The sequence below is a fragment of the Hydra viridissima genome, unplaced genomic scaffold (genome assembly GCF_058129835.1).
Source record: "Hydra viridissima isolate aposymbiotic clone 2 unplaced genomic scaffold, HvirCarnegie_v1 scaffold_4, whole genome shotgun sequence".
NCBI classification, from domain to species: domain Eukaryota; kingdom Metazoa; phylum Cnidaria; class Hydrozoa; order Anthoathecata; family Hydridae; genus Hydra; species Hydra viridissima.
The window spans coordinates 17,694,419-17,719,358 of NW_028324303.1; the positions used below are offsets into that span (position 1 = coordinate 17,694,419).

A 24,940-nucleotide genomic window follows, 5' to 3' on the forward strand; every position below is an offset into this window, starting at 1 on the left:
GTGTTTTTTTACTATCTTGAATAAATTATGCAAGTGGTTGAAATCTTATTTTGGAAGGGGTGAATACAAAATAAATTCATAAATGATTATTATACTAATGTTTACGGAAAGTTGGAGCATGGATGTTCTTGTTTCAGTGACATTTTTTCTCCCTCGTGACTATTTTCCAAAGCTAATCTGTTTTTTTCCTGATGTGACATTTTATTAATACGTATATAATTTGACCTTAAATAATGAAAACTAAAAATGGCTTTCCTCGCTTCATAAACTGCTGAGGTTGACATTGATAATGAGCGAACGCTGGTTGTCTGGAATCAACTTTAATTCGCTTGACAAATAAAAGCTTTAAATAAACATCTTTTGATGAGCTTTTTACAAATTAAATATCAATAATAATTAAGATAACATTGGAAGGGCTGAACATTGTTGCCAACATTGTACTTATGAATAAAAGAAAAACAAACAGAAAAAAAAACGATTGAAACTGCACGGCCTTTAACTTAAATGTCAAACGTCTAGTATTCTACAATCGTTAGTGTAAAAATATAAAAACTCAACTGTTTCTTTAAACATCAATACTAGATCTATTGAGTTTCACATAAATTGAATGTTTTGATCAACAGTACATGACTCGTTGATTTCTCTGAAGAATGAAAATATGAACATACGTTTTAATAATTGCATTTCTGTAAATATAATCGCAGTTTCTAATCATAAAGTTATAAGAACAGCGTTTTGAACTAAAATCTAAACACACACACACGATAAATAAAGCAATTTACTTCATCAAGCGTTCTCATCATGCCGTTTATCAATAAAAAGTTGAGTTTTTTTTGTGTTAACATAAAAACTAAATTAACACCAATAATTTGTATTGGTCTTAAGTTTAGTTTCTTATATTTAACAATAATTTTTACGAAGTCGAATAACTTCTGTAAAGTAAGCCTAACAAAAAACTGTGAGTGTTTTGCATGATAAAAATGCACACAGAGCGAAGCGGCAATTTAAATGCAAAATGCTATCAGCGTCAACTTTTTGGCATTAAAGCAAATGAATAGGGGGGTTTAAATGACAGAAATAAAAACATCATATGAAATTTTTTCGGAGATTTTTTTTTTCATGGGGTCAATATTATGTCCTTATTATGTTCAAAATATAAAAAAAAAATTTACAATAATTTTACACATCTTCAACTTCAACACGGAGATAAAATATTTCCAAATTTTTAATATTACAGTTATAATTAAAAGAACTTGAAACGAATTAAGATAATAAGGTTCAATTTTTAAAATTCTATGCATTTTTCTCAAATCTTAAAAAAACGTGGCAAAGACGTATATGGTATGATTGGGGAAGTTGATTCTAATTGTAGCGAAATGACATAACAGTTAGCCGCTTCGTTATACTGACCGCAAGATTCCAGGACAACGCCTAAGTCATTCCTAAAATAATTTAACAGTACCGTAAAATAGGGGTAACTTTGATCAAGAAAGTAAAAAACTATTTTTAGTTTTTTCTTTTCGTTTAAAAAACTTATTAATAATAACTAATAATAAACTAATAAAAAATATTGAAAATAATTTTTTTTTCTCTAAATAACTATTTAAGAATCTTTTCAAAATGATCTCATTTCACATGCGAATGAGAATGATATGGTTCTAAGACAAAATAGTAAAGTCCTATGTACCTTTTGTGAAAACCCTATCCTATATACCTATTGTGAAAAGCAAAATAGTAAAATGTCCATTCATCCTATGCACTTATTGCAAATGGGGCGGTCATGGGTTATTACTATTATGGCGTTTTTACTTTACTTTTAAGTAAGCTTTCAAACTTTTTGAAAACGTCTATTACTTTAGTTAACTTAATTCTGAGTTTAAACTTGGTATAACATGCTGAACTTAATCCTGCTAAAATTAATAATAGATCCAAAAGACAATTTTGATGCATGAGAATATAATTATTAGATTGGCCTGTTCTTTGCTTAACAATAAAAAATAAAACCAGTCCAACGAAACCCAACACCAAATAATGTACTCTAAGCGTCAATTACAAATTATTTGTTAATCTTAATGACTAAGCTAAAAACTGGATTAGAATGAATGCTGTCATCCGTGAAATGAACAAAGGGATACCAACAATGATAAAAATTATAACTGTCATGAAAAAACGAAAGTGATATCAGCATTGTAAAAAGTTTTAAAAATGAAAGTAGTCTTGTTTTCCTTTTTTTTTTTTAGCCTCGATTTGAAAGATAAAAAGCAAGGTTTTCTAAAAACATTCAATCTGCTGAAAAGATTCTATTGACAAAAATATATAATATGTAAATAACTTAAATAATTCTTGCATTTTAAGAATTAATATGGCGCTTGAACATGTCGCAATTTTTCATATCATTTTAAGGAAATAATAAACTCTTCGTTATTTACAAAAAAAGCTGGCGCTGTGAAAGAATACGAAAAACTTTGGTGTTGTAAAAGCAGAGTGCACATATAACAAGATAAAATCACCTTTAAAGTTGAAAATGACAACCATATGGTAACGCACGGTCAAGCTAAAGTCGAATGAGCTCGTGCCGACACGAAAAAGAAGGGGAGAAAAACAAACTGAGAAAACAAAACGATTCTTTAAAACGAAATGGTGAATATTTTGCAACTTGCGATCCAATATCTTACAAGCAAAAGACTTTTTTTTGGTGTTAAGGACGAGTTCTATGGCTTTGGATAGCAAAAAGTAAGATTTAAACTGTTTAAAAAATTTTTTTTAATTTTTATTTCAGATGACTGCAAAAAAATAAAAAAAAACTGCTGTATTAACATAAAAAGAATACATTTTGCACGGTGATGTGGGTCGACATCGTTGGAAAGAAAGATCAAACAAAGAGAATTTGTGCAATTTTTTTCTTGACACAAATCTTAAACAATTAATTAGTATTCAAAAGAGTGACACTAATTAAAAAACTAATCATAACTGAAAAAGGATTCAGACCTATTTTCCATTTCTGCATTTCTCGAAGGAGATGAAATGTCTTTAAAACTGATGTTGAATTGCTTTCTTCATACAACTGAAATCCTTTTTACGTACTCATATGGTGATGGAAAACTTAGACAAACATATCTACATGAATCATGGTTTTTCTGAATGCAAAGTTTACCCACCATCTGATGATGGCGGCATATGCACTAATATTGTCAAAGACATTTCATCTCCTTCAAGAAATTCAGATATGGAAAACAGGTCTGAACCCTTTTTCAGTAGTTAGTTTTAAACTAATTGGAATTAGAGCCTTCTAAAGCATATTTCTAACAGCGACAATTATCTGATGAATAAATCGCTTTTGTCAGTGGGTTTAGAAAAAATATCAAGCGAAAGAATTTGCAAAATCTCATAGAAACGAAACTTGAAAATAATTTAAGGAATATGATTAACAAAATTTTTTGATTTTGTTAATCATATTCCTTAAATTATTCATATTCACCACCATCATATTCCTTAATATTCACCACCAATGTTATAATTTCAGCCACCTACAGGAAAGAATGTGTAGTGAAGAAAATGAGACACTATGCACCCACAGAAGAGAAAAGACTTAATGTAGAGGTCGGAAAGTATTACTGGTTGCTGATGGTGACAGAAATCTTGGATGCAACCATTAAAACTCTAACACCAGTGAATATCAATACATCAAGTTACTCACTAATCCGTCGACCGACATTAACGTTTAAATCAGGCAAATGAACTAGAGTTGGGTCTTCTAATAACCGCCATCTGAAGTGAATATCTCATTCTCATATTGAGTTGTTTTGTTGCTGAATGCTAAATTAGCCTTAGGTTTTAGTAATTTATGATTTAACTTTTTTTAGTGGACTAATAAATTTAGATCAATGACTCTGGCTGCCTTACAAAAGTATTTTAAAAAATATTTAAACTCTAACATAGCTGTCTTATAAATAATTGCTTTTCATTGTGTTCTTGATCCCCCTGGTTTGACCTAATAACATTTTTCAAAATTCATAAATTATCAAAATGATAAAATGTTTAATAAAAAAAAATGTTTTAATATAAAAGGTTCAAAGCTTAAAAAAAAAACCTTTTTACAATAGTAAAAAGATACAGTACAAAAAATAATGGCGGATAATTATCAGAATGCTAAAAACATGGTCTACACACACGCGCACAGAAACATTTGAACTAGAGCAGAGTTGACTAATAGGATATAGAAAACTGACCAGGCAGTGTGATTAGTAGTATCTTTTTGAACACATCTACGCAGAGTTTTCTCGGCCAGCAGTAGTTCTCCTTCGTCATGGTACAACATTCCCTAAGACATAAAGGGCATTGAATATTAGAAAATGGTAATTAAATTGAACTGAACTTCCTAAACCAATCCTAAGGCAAATTTTGCTTTTGTTTTTTAAACAACAACAAAAAAAATTTACAAAATCTGTATCTAAAACGAACCAATCTTTGGGCAGCAGATCTGTGTTCAGGCTGGACCGCTAGAGCGCTTTCGTAATGAATTCGAGATTGCTGAACATTTCCTTGTAACTCGCTTAATCTTCCACGCTAATTGAAGTAATGCAAATAAAAATGTTGAACCAAAAGATGATGAAAAATAATGCGTTTGAAGGTTTAAAAGATTTTTAAAAAATGATAAATTATTGATATTTTCCCGACAATATATTTAATTAAAAAATATCTTTTCATGTTTTAAAATAATTTAAAATTTTGCAAAAAGGAAACCACATGTTTAAAAGCAGATTTGATATTTTTAAATTTAACTCAGCGCATTAAGTTTAAGCCCTTACGTCATCGAAGAAAAGTCACGATTATTTCGCGTTACAGCATAAATATACAAAATTATTTAATTCATAATTAAAGGCGAAGAACAGAATCACGAAGGGAAGAACAGTAATATGAATGCAGATTATACAGTTGTAAAAAACTGGGGGGAAAATCAATGAATATACATTATTAAAATCACTTCAATTTCAAGAAGCAACATAAGAAGCAAAAAAAATTGTTCGCCGATATCCTATATTTAAGAGGAATGAAAAGCTTACGAAAAATAGCAATTACTGCTATGATTGGATTTATATTTGTTGTTGTTTCAGTGTTTCATGTTTGGAGGAGTTCGGTAATGGAAAAAAGCAAAATGCTTGAAGCTTTGATGGAAAAAGAACTCGAAAATTTGTTTAACAGAGCGGAAATACTTAAAGTCAAACTTGCAGATGAACAAAAATTATTAAAAATCACGAAGGACTTTAAACTACACGACAGCTATATAAATAGTAGTTGAAAAATATAATCAAAATTACAACTTAGCAATAAAGCTCGGAAATGAAAATATTTCCAAAATACTTTAAACCATCTAATTTTAGTATGTAGGAAGTTTTTAATATTTTAAATGTTTTTTGTTATTGTTATGTTAAACGGCGAATATAAATATTTTAAATATAAATATAAATATTGATGATCGAGAGTTTTTCCTTATGAATACTTTTAAAACACGTTTAAAACGGGAATAAAATTTTAGAATGTTAAAAAATGATTAAAAAATAAATAAACAGTTGAACAGCTAAAAAATAAAAAAATGTATAACTTTTTAAAAGTTTATCTAGATAATTCTTGTAATAAAATTATATGCTGAACTAATGAAATTTATACTAATCAGCAAACTGGTGGATAAAAAAAAAGAAAACACGCTGAAATTATTTCTTTACTAAACGGCATCAAAATGTTGTATCTCAGACGCGAAGTCACGTTTCAAGCATGATGGATAAAACCTTAGATTTTTTTTTGATGTCTAACTCTACTAGCACATTTGATGAAAGACGGCAAAAACACAACCCACTCGGTTATATAGAACACGAATCTGAACATGACTCACCATATACAGAACATCTGGCGAAAGAGGGAACTTCGAATGAGCTTCTAGAAGACAACCTGAAGCCTGTGTTGAATCACCAATATCAATGAAGCACTCAGCTAGAAAAAAAAAATACACACAAATATAACCAGCTACCTGCGATTATCTTATTAACTTTAATCTAATAACTTTATATATATATGTATATATGTATATATATATATATATATATATATATATATATATATATATATATATATATATATATATATATATATATATATATATATATAAAATTACACCATGTGCAAATCATTGTTTTAATTTGGTAGGCGTTCACGCAGCTTCCATTTGTGCAGAAGCCGTTACATTTTTTAGTATAGTTCAAAATCTCTACAACTTATTTAGTTACAGTATTTAAAAATGGGAATTATTGAAAATATATGTAGGAAAATAGAGGTCTCAATTTGAGGGATCAAAATTTTAAAGCAATTTTACCCAAATCTGATAAAGTTAAAAATAGAAATATAATTGTAAGGTCATAAAATACCAATTTGATACCAATAGTTTTTAAAAATATTGATAACTGATCGTAAATAACACACATCCCTAATCAATTATTGTAGATGTTTATTATACCTGTAACTAGCCACAACTTGCAAAGCAAAGCAGCAGCTCCAGGAGACTCTTCTCCAGCAGCAACTGAATACATGCCAGAAGCTGCTTCAGAAACTGTTCTTTCATATTGCGTGGATGTTGCAATACTTTCCACATCATCTAAATTTTTTTTACATTAAATAAAGGGAAAAAAAAACGAACATTTCTTAGGTTGAGAAAGAAAAATGTTTTACTTGTTGAAACTTCAAAATTTTCAATTGAAGTTTCAACAAAAATTCAAAAAAGATTAAATTTTTTGAAAGAAAAAAAAAAAAAAAGCTGCCAAATATATGTTAGCAAAGATATCTGAGAGTTATTTTACCTGCTTCTCTTATGCTGAGTGTTTCTGGAAGAGCAGCTTTTTTATTGAACCCAAACTTTTCAATTTTACCTGAAGGACTTTTTGGCAATTCAGTTGAATAATCAATGCTGAAAATAAAAGGCTTTGATATTTTAACTTCTTTTTAAACATTTTTTCTTTCACTTTTAGAAATTTAATAAATTCATACAAACATTTTGTCAGAATACAATCAATAACACGATCAGAATATTATTATTAGTTAATAATTCTTCTTATTATATATTACTATTAGAATATCATTATATATTAGTTCATCAGAAATAATATATTATATATTATCAGAAATAATTTTTTCACAGTAATGTTGGAAATAGCTAACTTCGTTGAAAAAACACTTATTTCTTATTGACTTTTTACACCAGGAAAATCCAAGTATAAATACATGTGGCTTGGAAATAAAGAAACAGACTTTCACATACACAGCAAAAGATTCATCTTCTTCCTCCTTGTGATACAGTTCATTCCATACAAAGAGCATGCGCTGGCACACTACCAAAGCTGCTTGGCTGCTATGCAACTTTTGTATAATTTTTACTTTAGTTATTAACAAGCTATAATAACAAAAAAAAAAAAACTTATTAAAAATTTTAAAAAATGTTAACAAAAATAAGTCTTTCTGCCCTTAAAATTTGTTCTTAACCTGAGACATAATTAGACCAAAATCTATTAAATGAAAACAGAAGCTCAAATTGACCTACCTAATTTCAGAAGGATACTCTATGATAGCAGTCTCCAATATATTCAGTGCTTCTTCGTACTTTCCACAAAGAAACAAAGTTGTATAAAACATGAACAGTACTTCATTTGTAAAAAAGTGAACAACACTTCATTCATAAATACTTTTTTATGATTTTTTTATATTAAAACTTACTGTAGAAGAAATTCCTTCAATAACAATTATAGCAAAAGAGAAAAACAGGAAACATTTTACGTAAGAAAAACAACAGTAGAAATTTGTATTCAGTTTCTAATGGGAAACAAAAAAGCTTGCTGCCTCAATCATAGCTGATAAAAGTGTAATTTTACAGCCAAAATCGAGGCAACTCATTTTTAACTTTTTTTTCATGAAACTAAATAATAAAAATTAAAAATTAGAAACTATAGAAAATTTTCTACCTTTTTTTCAGCTGTCAATAATAGAACAAACAGATGTAAAGAATGAAGATCCATACAATTAATTGCTAATGCTAACTTGTTTGTATTAATTGCTAAAGAATGCTAAAAAAAAAATAATCCCACAAGAAATAAATAATAGCTTAAAAAATTTAGTCTAAAGAGTAGAAAAAAATACTTTAAAAAGCATAATTTACTTGACTTTTAAAAACAAAGTCACCTGCTTTGACAGGGCTTGGTTTAATGCTAAATGAAATAAAATTTCAGAGTCTTTCGGGTCTAACACATGGCCTCTAAAAACATGAAGATAAAATATGAAATTGTTGCAATCATTGTTATATTCCATAAAGGTTTTTAAGTTGCACAACTATTTTTGAAGAACTACCATACAAAACCAAGTTATGCCTGGAGACTTATCTAACAACCTTAATTTAATGGGTCTGAAAATGGAAAGAAGTATATTTGTAGGTATGCGGATAAAATGGAAGGGAGCACATTTGGGAGTGGGAACTTACTTTAAGCAAAATTTAAAACAAAAAAAAACTATTTCTATGAATTCTTAAAGAATTATAACTTGTTCTAAATTAATAATTATATATGATAAAGTGATTTCAAGGATTTCCTTTTCATTAGCCAAAAAGTTGTTTTCTTCAATTTCATCAGCAGTAGCTGTTTTTTTTTTTAACACTGTGTGACCTTTGCAAGGCTGACCTTTCTTTAAACAACTAATTCATCCCCAATTCTATGAACTGGTATAACCAATGCACAATAGATGAAAAGTCATTTTTGACTTCTAATATCTAATTAATGATGCCTCCATTTTAAATAACACCCCTGAAAACTTATTTAGAAGGTTAAAACAAAAGGGGGCTAATTTGAAAGTGGAGCAAACTTGATCATTTATGGTAATTGCTTAAAAGTTTAGCAACTTCAACAACTTCTTTGTATAACTTGCTTGTCAAAAATAAATTTCAAACAAAAAAACAACCTGTTTAATGCTTCAATTGAAAGCTTGAGGTACTTCTGATGCTCACTAGTAGAAGAAGCTAAAATAATTACCTTACAATGTTATTTGAATTGAAACACTTTTTATCAACTAATTATTTTTCAAAATATCAAATTGTAAACCTTTAATAGCTAGGTGATGGTTGCACACACCAACACCCAATAACGCACTTGCTTTAGTAAAATCAGATTGAGCGACCTCGCATAGTTTTTCAGCATACTTTAGTCCATCATTATACTACACAATGAGAAAAAGAAAATGTTAAAACTCATACACTTTTTCATTTCTGAAAAATGATTATTAAAAGGGAAACCAAAAAAACCTTTTGCAAGTGATTGGTACAAAGTTTAATACAAAGCAAAAGGGTTTCTTCATTTGCTGGATGAATTTGATGACATTGTTCCAACATTAAAAATGCTTGAAGATACTAAACATAACAGCAGACAATCAAAAGCATTAACTTTTGAGCAAATAACCAAGAGAAAGTAATTTGAAAGAAGAAAAAAACCAACTCTTTGTGATAGTGTCAATGCCAGCGAGAACTGAAATAGGAGTTGGTACTCTCCATATGATAATTTCAATGATTTCTCCATAGTCTTAAAAAAAAAAAAAAAAAAGATTTACATCAAACCATGCAAAAATAAAGTTGGAGTGAATTTTATCAATTAAAGAATTTAAATAGGCTAACATGTCAATTAGGTTTGACATGTTGGTGAATTATTTTGAAGAAGTTTGTTAGAGAAAGTTTTAGCAAGTAAGTACAAAACTAAAAAATATATTTCTTTGTTTAACATCTGGCATAATTTATATTATTAAGATCATAAATGGCCATTAACAATTAGTAGAATAACAGGCGGCAAATAAAATTTGTTAGTAAAGTTAACTTAGTTTTTTAAGCTTAATAATTTTGTTGTTAGGTTTTTTTTTGTTGAAAATTTGATTTTACAAAATTTTGACAAAAAAAAAATTATAATCAAATCTATTTTGGTTCTTTTATTATATGACGGCAAAGCTTGATAGTATTAAATAGGAATTGCACAAGTTTTATCAAAGTAATTCTCATTTATCTAAAAAGCAAATTTGTGGCCATTTTGTAGCAATCAGATACAATGAAAGGTCTAGTTTTCATTAGGATTTTTAGAGAAAATGGTAATTGTAAGAGGAAACCTGGAACTGATACTTTTATTTGACATCCATTTTAGATTAGGAGAAATAAGGATTTTTCATTTAAAACATTAAAAGAAATAATTACTTTTATATTATTATTTTTATTTTATATTACTTTTCAATAAAAAAAACCTACCTGCGACAAAAGACAATATTCATTGAGGTTGAGTAGAGCCAGTGATAACAAGCTGAATAAAAGTTTTGTTTCATTTTTAGTTTTTTTTACATCTTCTTTACTGTTTGATGTTGGACCAGTTAGGTTCTAAAGAGATGTTTTTTTTTAAGAGAGAAAAAAAAAAAAAAAAAAAAATCAGAAGGTAATTTGAATATTTTTGTTATAACTTCTAAATTAAATAGTTATAGAATTAAAACTCAAACAGCTACACAATTAAAACTTAATAATGTTAGAAGCATGATATAGATGGTCATTATAAAGAAGGGCACTTAGGTGATCTGATGGAGTAAACTGAAGTAGAATTTTTAATCTTTAAATAAAAATACCTACTTATGAGCTGATAGTTGACAGGGAAGATACAATTAATGTCTTAATAAACATTTGTAAAAATCAAGTTTTAAAATAACATAAAGAAAAAACTTAAGCATATTACCTCTGTAATTCAAAACATGAAAAAAACTTTAACATTTCAAATAATGATTGTTAAGCATTCTCTAGAGAGTAGCTGTAAAACAGATTTAACGATGCTAAAAATATTTTTCAATGAAAATGCAATAAATACCATGGCTTGGTAGAGAAGAATCACTAGTAGACACTCTCCAATCTGTGTTGTTGGTACATATACACTTAAACAAAAATTTTCTTTAAAAAAAAGTTTTTTTAACAAGATGTAAACTTTTCAGATAGTAAAAGAAAAATAGAACAAATAGTTAAAAATACCTGGTTGAACATTCTCTTAGTTGGCCGTGAGTTATATCAGTAGATAATTTTTCTGCTATCTCTTTGGAAGGAGGGAAATAAGTAAACGGACTAATGAATGCTAGCAACATTTCTGCCAGCCTTCGACAAACTATCTAAAAAAAAGTCTTCTAAAGTTTAAGTTGAAGCAAAAATTCAGCTATGCAAAATTTTACTTCAAATTAAGAAAAATATATGCAAGATAAATTTTTAAATACGCAAAACAAAATTCCATTTTGTTCACTAAATTTTTCTATAATACCATTCAAGTCAAGCAAACATTTGTTTGACTTGGATGGTATTTTAGAAAAATTTAGTAAACAAAATGGAATGATTTGCATTTTAAATTTACAAATGATAATAAGATTCATTAAACTTGAAAGAAATTCAACAAGAGAAAAACTTTTGGCGAGAAATAAAAACCTTAATAGAAGACATTCTTTGCTCTCTGTCCTAATTTGAAAGGTAAATCACTTACTTTTCTGATTTGAAAAGTAGATTTAACTTCGACAACTCTCAAAAGATTGCGATAAACTTCCAGGGCTCTTTCAGCAAACCTGTTTAAGTAACAAATAAAAAAAATTCTAAAAATGAAAACCAAGAAGAAAAAAATTATTTTCATTTTCTTTGAAATAAAAATAGAGTTTTATTAGTCACATTAAATAGTTACATAATTTGACAAATCATACCCTTCAAGCAATAGAAAATGTGGAAAATTAAGTACACCATATTTGATTAAGTAAGATGTTACAGTATTTTTATCATCTTCTTCCAACAAAACTGAAAGAGCAATCTGACCAGCATTTTCATAGGAAGCAATTAGGCTTTCACGATTACCACTTGAGAACAGTTTCTCCAAAGAAAAAGCTGCAAAAGAAGAAATTGGTTATTTCCATTGTGCCTCTCATTTTAGGATTCAATTGTGTTTTAAATTCTATTGGTTAAGTGTTGAAAGTTATTATACTTGTTGATTTAAACTTAGCATGGCTAAGTTTTTATTTGAACTTTAACAACTCTATTTTTTAAAAACTTTTGGAAAAAAAATTCAATTCAATAAAAAGCTTGTATGAGGAAATTGACTAAAAGCAACGTTTGTAAAACACACTCCTTACAAAAGTAAACTCCTTACAAGTGTAAATACATTGTAAGTGTAAACACCTTAAGCAAGTGGAAATGGGTGATTGACTATATATTGCATTGACTAATATACCAGGACATTTTTTTTAAGGTAATGTTTTTTTGGTTTAAATATCTTAACAACCTGATCGAAAAATATATATGATCAAGACTTTACCATTTGAGAAATCTTATAATGGTCTTTTTTCTTTTCTTTTTCTTTTCTTTTCTTTTCTTTTCCAATTATGAATTGCACAAAACACTATCATGACTTGATCAAAACACTATTTAAACCATTTATGTGCTTAACTAACAACTCAGAGATTTTCATACTCCACTAGAGAAATGAGTTTAAAATAAAAGATAAATTGAATGAACATAACAATTGGTTTTTTAAAAAATACCTCGACATATCATAGCCTCTGCATACAAATGTTTAGTACGAGTGGATAGCTTTTCTATAGCAGGGGAATCTAAGGAGCTTAGAGAATCAATGCAAAGCTGGTATTCACCAACAACAAAATAATACTTTGCAACAAGCAAGTGTGAATCAATAATTAACTGTGGCTAAAAACAAAAAAAAAAAAAAAAGACAAGTAAAACAAATTTTTGTTAATCTTAATAAATCAGAGTAAACAAATTACCACATCAAGTGTGGTTGAAAAAATATAGCAATATATGCATAACTGAAAACATCACATTATTTCTAGAACAAATCAAGTTTATATTGCTGATCCTTTCTGTAAAATATAATTAATAAACAGAAGATGAAGCAAATTTAATCTATAAGGTCATTAAACAATTCTCTTAATCATTTTTTTCAGCCAGTAAATCTGCTTACCAACTTTGCTTTCAACTTATCTACTTCACTAATCACTTGATCTAAATACATTTGAGCCTGCTGAAGCTCTTCTTTTGAAAAAACTTTTTTAGATGGTGAAGCATGACGATCAATGAAGTCTTCCAATTCAACTTCGCCAAGGTGAAATAAACGAAAAAGCTCAACCTCCTCTAAGTAAATAATGAAGCTACAGTAGTAAATGTAAAAACTTATAAATGTTATAAAATTACTAAGTGAAATTTTCTTTAGTGAAACTTTAAATCCCATCAATACCTTTTGTTAAAACTCCGGCTGTAGATTTGACATTGAATGATTGGATTAACGTTATGACAGTTTTCCACTGACGTTCAACGCGAGCTTTTTCAATTTCTTTTTCAGAAATAGATTTTTTGTTCATACTACAAAAGTTTAAAGCTTTACAAAGTAAATCAGAAAATCAAAGTAAAAAATATAGAATCAAATTTTAAAAATCACTAAAAAAATAATTTAAAGAAACTTAAAGGTTTGCACTAATTAGATTTATATTTGGACAACCAAATATATATTTGCAAAAAATATTTAAAATAAAGATATCTTTCAATAAATAGAAACCACTTTAAAAAATTCATAAGGTGATTATCTTATTAAAAAGTCAATAGAGAACTTGTACTTTCATAAAAAGGTCTACCACCTGCAAAAGCGCGAACCACCTTTCAAAAGCGTTCAAAAAACAGTTTGATAGAAGAATAAAAAAAAAGACATTGTTGTCTCAAGTTTAAATAAAAATGTTTTCACTCAAAAATTATAAATTCAACTTTATTTTGTGAACAATTTTAACTAATTTTTGAAAAAAAAAAAAAAAAAAAGTTGTCATTAATCACAAAATAATCACAAAATACATAATAATGACAACATGATTGAACCAGATGAAACAAATTTATACCTTAAAAAAAATCTTAAAGAATATTTTAAAGTTAAAACCGATAAATAAAAAACAGTAAAAAATGTAAACAACTTAAAGATTATCTTTAAAAAGGTCTACATGAGATAAATAAGGGACTGGCACATAATATAAAAAATAAAGAAAGTTTCACAGATATATATACATTATCAGTATTAAAAAAAAATTCTAAATTTTTCCCGCATTAAAACCTTTTAGGAGAAACACATAATTTTGAATACAAGTTTTAGCAGAAAAATAATAAAAAATATTGTAGAATTTCCAAGCAGTTTTTTCAAGATGAATATGAGTAAAGAGAGAAGAAAGGCTGAGCAACTTGTGTCATTCTTTAGAATGTAGAGAAAAAGCTACCTGCACTTTTTCCCTAACTTTTTCACCAAAAAATGAATCCAAATCTTTGTTATCAGCACAGAAAAAAAAAACTTACAGAAGAAAATATTTTGCTAAATTTTTTTATTAAAATCTTTCCATCTAAGTTAAAAGAGAAAAAGAAAAAAACCCGCATTTGAAATATTTTTATGGTGTCTTTTCCATAACACCAGGAAGATCAGACGCAAAAGAAGTTTTAAGCTTATTTTTAAATTTTTTTGGTATTGAACGTCGTCGATCTTTGTAGTCCTTTGGATCATTATCCTCAACCTCAGGTAAGTTAAGTGAGGTGTTAGATTTGCTTTTTGCTAAAAATACATAAAAATATTTGATAAATCTTATTGATGATGACACAATAGATTAGTGAACTCCTATATAACTTGTACAGCTTCTTTTATGTAAATTTATAAAATTTTGAAGTTCATTTAATGGGTATTAAAACCAAAGTTTACCACAAAGCTGCAAGGAAAAAATTTAATTCATAAAGTTTAGTTTTAAATCAAAATCTATTTTAAAAAGTTGTTTTAAAAAGTAAAAATTCAAGAAATAAAAATAAAACCATTTCAAACTAAACAAAAAATTATTTTGAAACTACAATAAAAGTTAAAGCTTTTCCTTAAAATTTAATATATTTCATAACTTTTTTGCATAAAAACAATAAGCTGTATAAACTAAGCTTACTTACGAAACTTTTGTAATTCTTGCTTTTTTGTAAGAGTACTTCCAACTCGTTCTCGAAATGTCTGATCGGGAAGATCTAAGATTCTTAATACAGAATCATTCAAAGATGTCTTCCTTGTGGGTAAGCTTAATGCTCGAGACAAGCCATCCTGATTATCTGAATCTTCAAATTGAACTCCAGGAGAGTAGAGGTTTGAGCAAAATTCTTCAAATGAAGTAGGACGAACACGATTTTTTGAAATCTCACGTATACAACGTGCACGCTCCTCAAAACTAAGGTGCAAAGTTTTATAAATAATTAAAGCCTTTTTAAAAATACTTATTGTAAAATATTATTCTTTATCTGACTTTTAAAAACATACTGTTGGTTGTATAGAGGTATTGTTGTTCGTTTAGCTCTTCCAGCAGAAATTGCAGTACTTCGTACTAATAAAGGGAGCAACTTTTCATCAATAATAGCACCATCAAACAAAGGTCCAAATGGAGGAATCTAAAAAGAAAGCAAATGACACAACATAACAATACACACATGTCAACTAGAAGCTACTTTGAAGACCTCTGTAAAAATCCTTTGGAGGTTTAATAGTGGTATTATTACTAATTACAAAAATGTAAAATTTGAAATCCTTTGTATCCATCTGATGAAGAAAATTTAATTTGAAAGTTTTCTCCCACATAGTTAAAAGTAAATGAGAGCATCAAGTTTATTTTGCATTTCTACGTTGTTCAAAAATTCAAGAGTATATAATAAACATAAATTTATGTTAGTTGTACATTCAACAATTAGAAACATAAGGTACAGTGCTTTAAATTTTGTGGCCTTTTTATACAGTGAACTATTCGACATTCTCTAGTATAGAATACTTTCTGATTTCTAACTAGCAAAGTATCCTGAAAATAGTAAAGCAACAACAATCATATTAACAATGTTAATCCTAGTATTATAAAGGAATACTTTGTCGATGAAAAGAAAATTAGATCATTTTAAATTATTCCTGGCAACAAGTTCATAAAGCGTTAATTTCTAGTGGAATGAAAAATTGCTTTTCTATTTAAGAGATTCTTCCTGTTGTAGTCCACTAGACAAATTTGCAGCCATTTTCCATACTCTGGATGGTGAATTGGTCTCTTGTATCTATTCCAATAAGTATTGAAGCTGTGGTAAAGTGCTTCAGTAGTCTGCTCACTACATTTTCCAAGGGAGTCATGACTCTTTTGTATGAGGTGTTGGATGTGGTAACACTTACTTTATGAAGAGCCAGATAAGAGGCCTGAAATGCTGAGATTTTTCCAATATAGCCTAGCTCCAGTGGCATTCCAAAGCAGGCAGAAACCACTGCATCAAAGTTTCTCAGAGAATCAACAATACCAAAAATGTTGAAGGCGCACTCTTTTTATGCAAGTCTCTGAAGGACCTCAACATTTTTGAGATTTCTACACTCATTTCCAGCAAACTGACCTCCATGGAAAGGGTGAAGCTTGATTTGAAGAGCCTTAGGCAACTCATCATCTTTAGACCACTCTTCCTTCAATTTTTTGAACAGATGGTTGACAACTCCAAGGAGGAGATGGAGTTCCTTTAGTGGAATGAAATCCAAGACCAGAGCATTGTCACGCATACCTAAAAGAGGCTTATGAACCACATTCATTGGCCAGGACTTAAAGAGAGCCAAAGAGTCCTGGCCAATGAAGCTTCTCAATGAAGCAAATGTTTGAGGACTTCCACAAGCTGATAAATCTTTTCAGTCAACCTCACACCAAGTACAATTGATGAGAGTTTGAATGGGACTACAACCTAGACTCCAACCCTCCTCCATTTCTTGAATCCCCAGACTGATCTTAAAGAAGCCACCACCATCAAGTCCAAGCTTTACAATCTGATGAGTGCGAAGTTCCCTTTGAAGTAGGACATCCTTCAGAAGCTCTCCTAGGTTTTTGCAGTGCACAACTAATTGCTTCTTTTTCTGTAATTTTTTATTGCAGACCTCAGTGTCAGTTTGCATGAAATGAGTAGACAGCAACTTTCCAATCTCAATGAGCTTTGCTTGAAAGTTTAGTTTGACAACATTTTGATGGTCCTAAAATAAACAGCCAAAAATTATGGTTTGTTATAATTGTATATTAAAAAAATTCACACTTAATTTAAAATTCCTTATGATTTTCAAACAGCCTAATTTACAAACACCTTATTCTATCTATTTGGCAAATTTTTACCTCTAGGTTGGTGCATTACATAAAGTGTTTACAGATATAAACTATATAAAACATTGATATTTGTTGGATATGATTGGTTAACAAATTAATATATACACTGCAGGCCAAAAGTTTCCAGACTCTTGGATTTTGTTTAATTTTTTAATTCAAACTCCCATAATTATTTCAATAAAATTCAAATATCATATTTATTTTTTAAAAGATACATATAGTTACTATTTAAGAAAAAAAAAAGACAAAAAATGAAATAAAAAAGATACTAACAACACTATTATTATTAAATAATAGTGTTGTTAGTATCTTTTTTATCAAAAAATAACCCACGAGTTTTTATCACTTTTTTTGCGATCCGTGACATCCTATTTATTAATTTATTTATTATTTTGGGTGTAATTGATAACCAGGATTCTTCTAATATTTGCCACAGGTGCTCTTTGGATGTTGGGCATTTTTGTCTGACCTTTCTGTCCTATTCTTCCCACAGTAACTCTATTGGGTTCAAATCTGGTGATTGGGCCAGCCAGGTCATGTTTTTGAGGACACCATTATCCTCTTGTTCCTTTATATAGTTCTTACATAATTTTGAGGTGTGTTTAGGGTCATTGTCCTACATAAAAACAAAACCACGACCAATAGTTCTTAAGCCAGAAGGTATAGCATTGTTTTCTAGAATTGTTTTATATTGTTCTTTTTTCATAATACCCTCAATTTTAGCTAGGTCACCTATACCAGCTGAAGAAAAACATCCCCATACCATAACAGACCCACCACCATGCTTGATTGTCGGCACAACACTCTGGGATAATTTTTTCTTTTGTTGTTCTTCTGATGTAAATTCTACGTCTTTGCCCAAACAGTTCAAGTTTGGACTCGTCGGTCCATAGTATTTTTCCCCAGTCTTCTTCTGTCCAATTTTGGTAGTCTATAGCCCATTGTAACCTTTTCTTTTTATTTCCAATCCATAGCAACGGTTTCCTGACCACTATACGACCAGAAAGTCCTGCTTGTCTAAGACGTCGTTTCGTAGTGGTTAATGAAATAGATTTTGAATGACTCCTATTAAAGCCTGAAGTTATTTCCGGGGCTGTAAGTCTTCTATTTCTTTTACTCATCAATATTATACTATTATCTTCAGCTTTTGTTGTCTTTCCTGGTCCATCAGATCTTTTTTTGTCTTCAAAAATGCCTGTTTCTTTCCATCGTTTGATGGTATCTTGTACAGTACTTCTGGCAACTTGTAATTTTTTGCAAATTTTACAAACTGAATAACTTTCTTTATGCAATGTAATTATTTCAGAAAGTTTTGCAACCGTTAAAGAAGGTTTTTTACCCATATTTTTAATTAAATAGTCGAATTATAAAATTTTAAAATTTTTTTGAAGATTTTTTAATGCAACCATCATTAATACCAAATGAAAACTAAACAAAACTAAATATTCTTAATCATTTTAGTCGGATATCATTATGTTATAAATACTTCCTTCATGTTTCAACAAATAAATAACTTTAACAAGACCATACTCTTAACAGTAATGTAACACTATATATCAAGTTAAAATAAGCAATTAAAAAAAACAAAGTTATTTGTGTAAGTTTGAGGCCAGTAATACCTAATTACTGACCTCAAACTTACATAATTACTTAAAATTAGTAAGCTTAAGTATTATAAATTAATATTATTGATTAACTTAATGATATAGGATAGATTTTAGCTTTTTACATAAAAAATATCAAGTGTCCGGAAACTTTTGGCCTGAAGTGTAAGTGAAGACTTGTGCACTTACATACAAATAAATATTTAGGTATTTATTCAAGCATTGATTCAGTTTCAAATTAAAGGAATCAGTTGATATCTATTGTCTTTTATTTCATTTAACAAGATAACAAGTTAAAAAATATCGAATTTTTCAAGAATCTCTTTACTAATGTATTGTGATTTTTAATGTAATAAACTAAAAAATATTGCTCTTACTTTAAAGTTAGTACATAACTCAATGGTAGTCTCCGGAGAAATTTTTAGTACCTTTTGTGAGAGGCAAGGGGCAGCCACCTCTGCTTTGTGCAAGTTTGACAGTTCCATGTGGGGATGCTTCTTTGATAGCAACAACTGAAGCTGCAACTTGCTCACTCGCTAGAGAATCCTTTGTAGCCAGTTCTCTCAAATTTTTATGAAATGAGAAATCATTGCAGCTATGTGAAACTCCTTTTCCAAGAAAGGATAACCAATCAGAACACCTTCTTCAGCTTGATGCTGGTTGAGGTTTTTCAAAGGAAGACTCCATGTTTTTCATAGACCTTTAAATGCCCTATTTGACAGATAAGGCAGTCACAGTCCTATTCACGTGTTGAAGGCCAAACTTTTATGGTGTTAAATTGAAACATTGGAGGGAGTGCTACATTCTCACCATTTTTCTTCTATCCAAAAGCAATCCTACATGTGTCACAAATACCTTTTGAAACTTGTGAGTCTGAAAAGTTGAATTGGCGTTAAGCACAATATTCAGTGTATTAATCAATTGGTCATTCAACTCTCTTGTACACTTTTTCATGCAAAGAATGCAAACTATTTTTCTGCAGCCTTTATGAGCTCACTTTGAGTTTGGCTTTTTTAAGAACTGTTCCTGAAATTTTGTTCTACACAGGGCTAATTCTAAAAGTAAAATAACAGGATAGTTGCTACTTCCCAAAAAAATTCCTTGTTAATATTAAAATGTTATAAATTCCAGGAGAGCACATTAATTTGAAAGTTGCTATTTTTCGTGTTTCATGGAAAACTTTAGTGAGCTTTTTATTCATAAATGCTGTAAAAATGCAAATAAGATCTAATGCTATCATCCTAAACTATTTTTAAACAGAGGAAAATTTCAAATCAAAGTTTCTTTAATGGACGTATATAGATGATTTCAAATTTTACATTTTTGAAATCAAGAACAACAATAATATCATCCCCCTCCAAAGGTTTTTTCATGGACAGCTTAAAAATAATTTCTATCAATTCTTGACACATGTGGATAATTTAATTGTTTTGACAAAACATAACAATAACAAATTGTGTTTGTTAAGTTAATTAACAGTCATAACATACTATCACTAATTGAATTATTGTGTTTATTATTATGTTGTGATTTATGTTGTAGTTAATTAATATATCACACAACATAATAATAAATTAAGTTTGTTAAGTTAATAATTGTAACATAATATCACTGATTGAATTATTAAATTGTTTAAGAATCACAACATATTATCACTTATTGAATGATTACCAGATGAAAAATTGTAAAGAAACCTGAAAAATACAGAGAATAGAGCAATCTCAACTGCAATACAGCAATACTAACTTAAGATCATTTTAGCAAAAAAAAAAAAAAGAGAAAAAAACCTTTTCTTTGCAATCAATTTGAATCCTATATAAACTATTCTTTAATGGATAGATAATTATAAGAACATCTCCAAATTCTGTATTGATGATACCACGCCTAAAATCACGACTATGCTCACACCAGATTATGTGAATTTCATCATTACCAAGATGACGCAACTAAAAAGGGAGAACCTTTATTGTGTCACCTTTATGCTGAAAAATTTTTAAAATTAAAGCATAAATTCATTTCTTAAAACTATCTCATGTATGATTTTACAAACATCAATAATATTTTGTACATTGACATATACTTAAGTTACTTTTGTTTTTAAAGAGTCTTCGTCACCACCTGGGATTCTTGTAGATACATGAAAGATCATTTCAAGAGAGTGTGTTGCAAAGTAAGGCGCAGTAGCTCCTGTTGAAAGATTCTTTTCTAAGCCCCCCATAAAACCTGTATGATCTGCTAAACTAACCTGCACAGCAGAAAAAAAACAATGTTATATTCTAAAATCTATATAAAAAGACATCTAATATATAAAGCCCAAAGTTTGTATGCATGTATGTGGGTGTGTACTTTATACAATTCCACAGTTTTGACCCAATCCTCACAAAAATCCATTTTTAGCTTATTTTTTACTTTAAGACTCAAATTGAATTTGCATACAAAAAAATGAGACCAAAGCTTTAAAGGGGGCACCATATAAAGCAGCTAAGGAAATTTTGATTTAAATTGTAGAAATAAGCTTTTACATGATAATGATAAAACATAGCCTTGAATAACTACTACATTTTGGAAACACAAATTTCAAATACCCAAATTTTTCTTTTTTTTTTTTTTTTGTAAAAAATGAAAAATTTAGTCATTCGAAACTACTAACCTTTAGGCATTTGAAACTATAAACTTTTAATTACTTTTGATTGCAAATATCAATTAATAAAGAAATTTACAACAATATAAATTTGATATATTTAACAGAGCTCAGATGTGAGATGTTTGTGCTCCTTAAAAATCTAAATTGTGATTAAAAATAAATTAAGAAATAATCTTATGACTAAGATTATTTTGAATCTAAAACATTTTGAACTATATTTATGAACTAGAGGTAATCTAGCAACTTAAGACTTCAAGAGTGAGGTGTAACACAATTTGTTAAATGATTTCTGATTGATCAATTTGTTTTAGACAAATGAACATTTAAATATCAGCAATATGGAAAACTCTTTGATCTTTAAAAAATTTGAAAACTTGCAGTTGATCAAAAATTTTAACAGCAACTTTTTTCTTGCTTTTTTAATTCACTGAATGTTTGAAACCACACAAAATATGATTTGTTAGTCTCTTTTAAAACTCAAGAACATAATTTTTTATTTTTTAAAAGAAGTCAACAAACTTCCAAAACTCTGGTAACAGAGAAAGCTCAAGCAATCCCTAGAATGAGTTTTATGCAGCTATATTAGAAGCACAAGCATGAAAAAAAATGAGATTCCGCAAAATTTTTTTGAAAGAAATATAATTTTCAACACAATAACTCTTAACTTATAAGAAACTTTGTAGCTTAAACTTGAAAAGATCAAGCTATTGAAAAAAAAAAATCCATAGCACCTTAATTTTTTATTGGCGAAAAAAACTTTATCATTTCATATTTAAAAAAAAAACAATTTCACATAATAGTTAAAGCATAATATTGTATATATATAGTTTCATATATATCATATATAGTTTGCTGCTTTATAATTTAGTGGTTTTACAATTTCTGCCATTTATGTTACACATAAAAAGTTACCTCCCAACTCATTCCTCTAACAAAGTCTTCAAACTTTGCACTGCCTTGAGAGTTTAATAGTATTGAAGTTTTGTCTTCTTGTCCTGGAGCCACATAGAAAACTGCAATTTTGTGTGTTTCACGACTAAGAAAAATAAAAATTATTTAAATTTAAAAATTAAAAAAATAAAATATTTTAAGCTTGATACATATTATGAAATGTTTAATTTATGTACTGACAAAATTCAATTGTAAATTTTTTAAGGAGTTTATTGAGCTCCCACTCTCCAATTTTGTACCTTAGGGCGCCTGGAAAATCAGTGATATAAAATAAAGTTGATAGTTTTTGATGTAGCACCCCCAGAGGTTGTTATACACATGTAATAGAACTATATTTCAAAGTTTCAGCATTTTTGACAATTATTTACTGGTTTTTCAAGATAGGTGAAGTTTCTGTCATATGGCTTTCTTTTGTATTAGTTTCGGTTCAATAGCATACTTCATTTTTTTTCATGATGGATCATTACCATCATTTGTTATTCATTTATATATTAAAGTGCTATTCATGCAACTAAATATTCTTTGGGAGACATTGTTCTTGGAATTTAAACTTTTGTTTTTTAAACACTTACAGTTTAACTTACTATTCAACAACGTGCATTAATATTCAGCTTATCCTTAGCTGCTTTGTGATTTTATTAGAAACTAAAACATATTTTCTTTGTGATTTTATTAGAAACTAAAACATATGTTACATATTAAGTATATACTAAGTACATCAGAAAATCTTTCAATACTGAAGTAGGTATTCTAATTGTATGCTCTATAACCTATATCACCCAATGATACTTGCAATTATCCATGTTAATCATGCACTTCAAGTTCCAATATTATCTAAAGTAACATGATAGCATGACTTGATTATTGTTTATTCAAATAATTCATGAGAATCTTTTTCGGATGTCTATGTGCAGTTACATCAGTTTGTTAAAGAAGTAAGGCACTGCATATGATATCATTGATACAATATCTGAAACATATCTGAAACATATTAATCTGCCTAATTAACTTGCCTATTACTATAAAACTATAAAAAATATCTATTGTCTGGTGACAACTATGTCAACTTCACAGCTGTTAAACAAACTTTATATATGGACTTAAAAAATTATTATGAACTAATCTTGTGGCATAGTAAAATGAAAAGGTATCACAAAAGAAATTCAAAAAATTAATGTTTTACCTTATCATTAAACTCATGGTTAGTTTATTTGTAATGTTTCACCTTATTATTAAACTCATGGTTAGTTTATTTGTAATGTTTCACCTTATCATTAAACTCATGGTTAGTTTATTTGTAATGATTTCATTTTACAACTGTAGAGCAGGTTGTTGAAAGTTATTACGTCAAGCCATTTGCTCAACACTTAACAATCAGTAATTATTCAAAAACAATTAGTAATTATTTAAAAATATCAAAAAACATAGACATTAACTATCTTTCCAAATTGCCACACCTCCTTGGATAGTTCGGTGTTGTTTTTGTATCTTAAAGTATTAAATTACTTAATGTGGTTTGCATACCGTAATTTATATATACATATATATATATAAAGTACTTGGCAATGCTGTAACTCTTTTCAAATATAACATCAAGAAAATCAATTAAAGAATCTAAAAATTAAATAAAAACTTTGTGAAAATTAAAACTGGAAAAATTTTTTTTTTTTATAAATTAATCAAAAAAAAATTTTTTTTTTAGATAACTTTAGCACAGAAAAGTAATATAAAGCAAAAGTGACAGAATGTATAAGATTTATCAGCAGTAATTCACACCTTGGTCGATTATCTAGATTTTTTATGTCTCTCAGCAGTTTCTCATTTCTCTCTAGTAGTTCAATGCTTTTTCTATAACAAGAAAAATAATATCAGTTGATTGAAATTATTTTCAATTACAAACGAAGAAAAAATAGCCTTTTTTTTTACTAGGAATAATAAAGTTTTAACATTCCATTTTACATATGCAAACATTTTCACATTTTGATAAAATTGCCAGTAACGTTACCTTTTATCAGATGTGAAATATCCCAATTGATGCATCAGTATTTTTGAGAGATGGTATTCAGAAGTTGGCTCATGGAAGGTTGGTGGAAGAATATCTGTAGCATTGATACTGAAAAAAAAATAGTGCTGGTTATAAAAAAAAAACAAAAAAAAAAAAAAAATGGGGTCTGGGAATAATTGAGGGAAACTTTTTTTTTACCGATGATCATGAGTCACTTCATGCACATAGTTCTCTTCTTCATTGTGTTGCTTTAAAACAGATGTTACAATCAATGGTTGAAGAGACACATTTAGTGGAACTGGGACTGGAGCAGGCATGTTTAAAGGTTGGTCTGGGTAAAGAAGGCATTCTGGACTTGATTGCCCAATATACCGAAGTAACTATAAAATATTTATTGTAATGGATCAAAGTAATGCTTCAGTGAAGTTTAGAAATAGCCTAGTTTTATGCAGCTCTATGACTTGGAATTATGATTTATATTTTTAAAAAAACATTTGC

General features: G+C 28.6%; 2 protein-coding genes across 9 annotated transcripts in view; both read right to left on the reverse strand.

Moving 5' to 3' along the window:
• Positions 1-1,091: 1,091 nt before the first annotated feature.
• Positions 1,092-13,887, reverse strand: LOC149890221 (tetratricopeptide repeat protein 7B-like). 4 transcript variants are annotated; one of them, XR_016451497.1, is made up of 22 exons: positions 13,317-13,479; positions 13,044-13,213; positions 12,607-12,769; positions 11,776-11,953; positions 11,565-11,643; positions 11,069-11,202; positions 10,911-10,974; positions 10,310-10,435; positions 9,519-9,602; positions 9,329-9,433; positions 9,129-9,243; positions 8,989-9,033; positions 8,221-8,293; positions 8,004-8,105; positions 7,586-7,644; positions 7,307-7,438; positions 6,849-6,955; positions 6,509-6,646; positions 5,891-5,988; positions 4,462-4,566; positions 4,230-4,321; positions 1,092-1,442 (listed from the first exon to the last, which is right to left on the reverse strand). XR_016451497.1 is itself a non-coding variant. In XM_090084023.1 (22 exons), the coding sequence occupies exons 1-22, from the start codon at positions 13,438-13,440 to the stop codon at positions 1,307-1,309; spliced, it is 2,442 nt and encodes an 813-aa protein (XP_089940149.1). In that variant the 5' UTR covers positions 13,441-13,887; the 3' UTR covers positions 1,092-1,306. The 4 variants fall into 4 exon arrangements, 2 of the variants coding, with proteins under 2 accessions (XP_089940149.1, XP_089940150.1); XR_016451496.1 differs by having other exon boundaries at positions 8,221-8,246; positions 8,989-9,046; XM_090084023.1 differs by having other exon boundaries at positions 8,989-9,046; positions 13,317-13,887.
• A 140-nt stretch (positions 13,888-14,027) lies between these two features.
• Positions 14,028-24,940, reverse strand: part of LOC145182716 (ral GTPase-activating protein subunit alpha-1-like) — a 35,570-nt gene continuing 24,657 nt past the window's right edge. For 3 of the 5 annotated variants that reach the window (XM_090084030.1, XM_090084028.1, XM_090084027.1), the window contains exons 33-41: positions 24,641-24,822; positions 24,443-24,550; positions 24,214-24,285; positions 22,399-22,522; positions 20,932-21,087; positions 20,630-20,788; positions 15,396-15,523; positions 15,038-15,306; positions 14,028-14,660 (exon numbers count right to left, since the gene is read on the reverse strand). In XM_090084030.1, the coding sequence (XP_089940156.1) occupies positions 14,500-14,660; positions 15,038-15,306; positions 15,396-15,523; positions 20,630-20,788; positions 20,932-21,087; positions 22,399-22,522; positions 24,214-24,285; positions 24,443-24,550; positions 24,641-24,822 (1,359 nt within the window). In that variant the 3' untranslated portion in view covers positions 14,028-14,499. Of the gene's footprint in view, positions 14,661-15,033; positions 15,307-15,395; positions 15,524-20,629; positions 20,789-20,931; positions 21,088-22,398; positions 22,523-24,213; positions 24,286-24,442; positions 24,551-24,640; positions 24,823-24,940 lie in introns of all 5 variants that reach the window. The other 2 variants (XM_090084032.1, XM_090084031.1) reach the window with 1 other exon arrangement.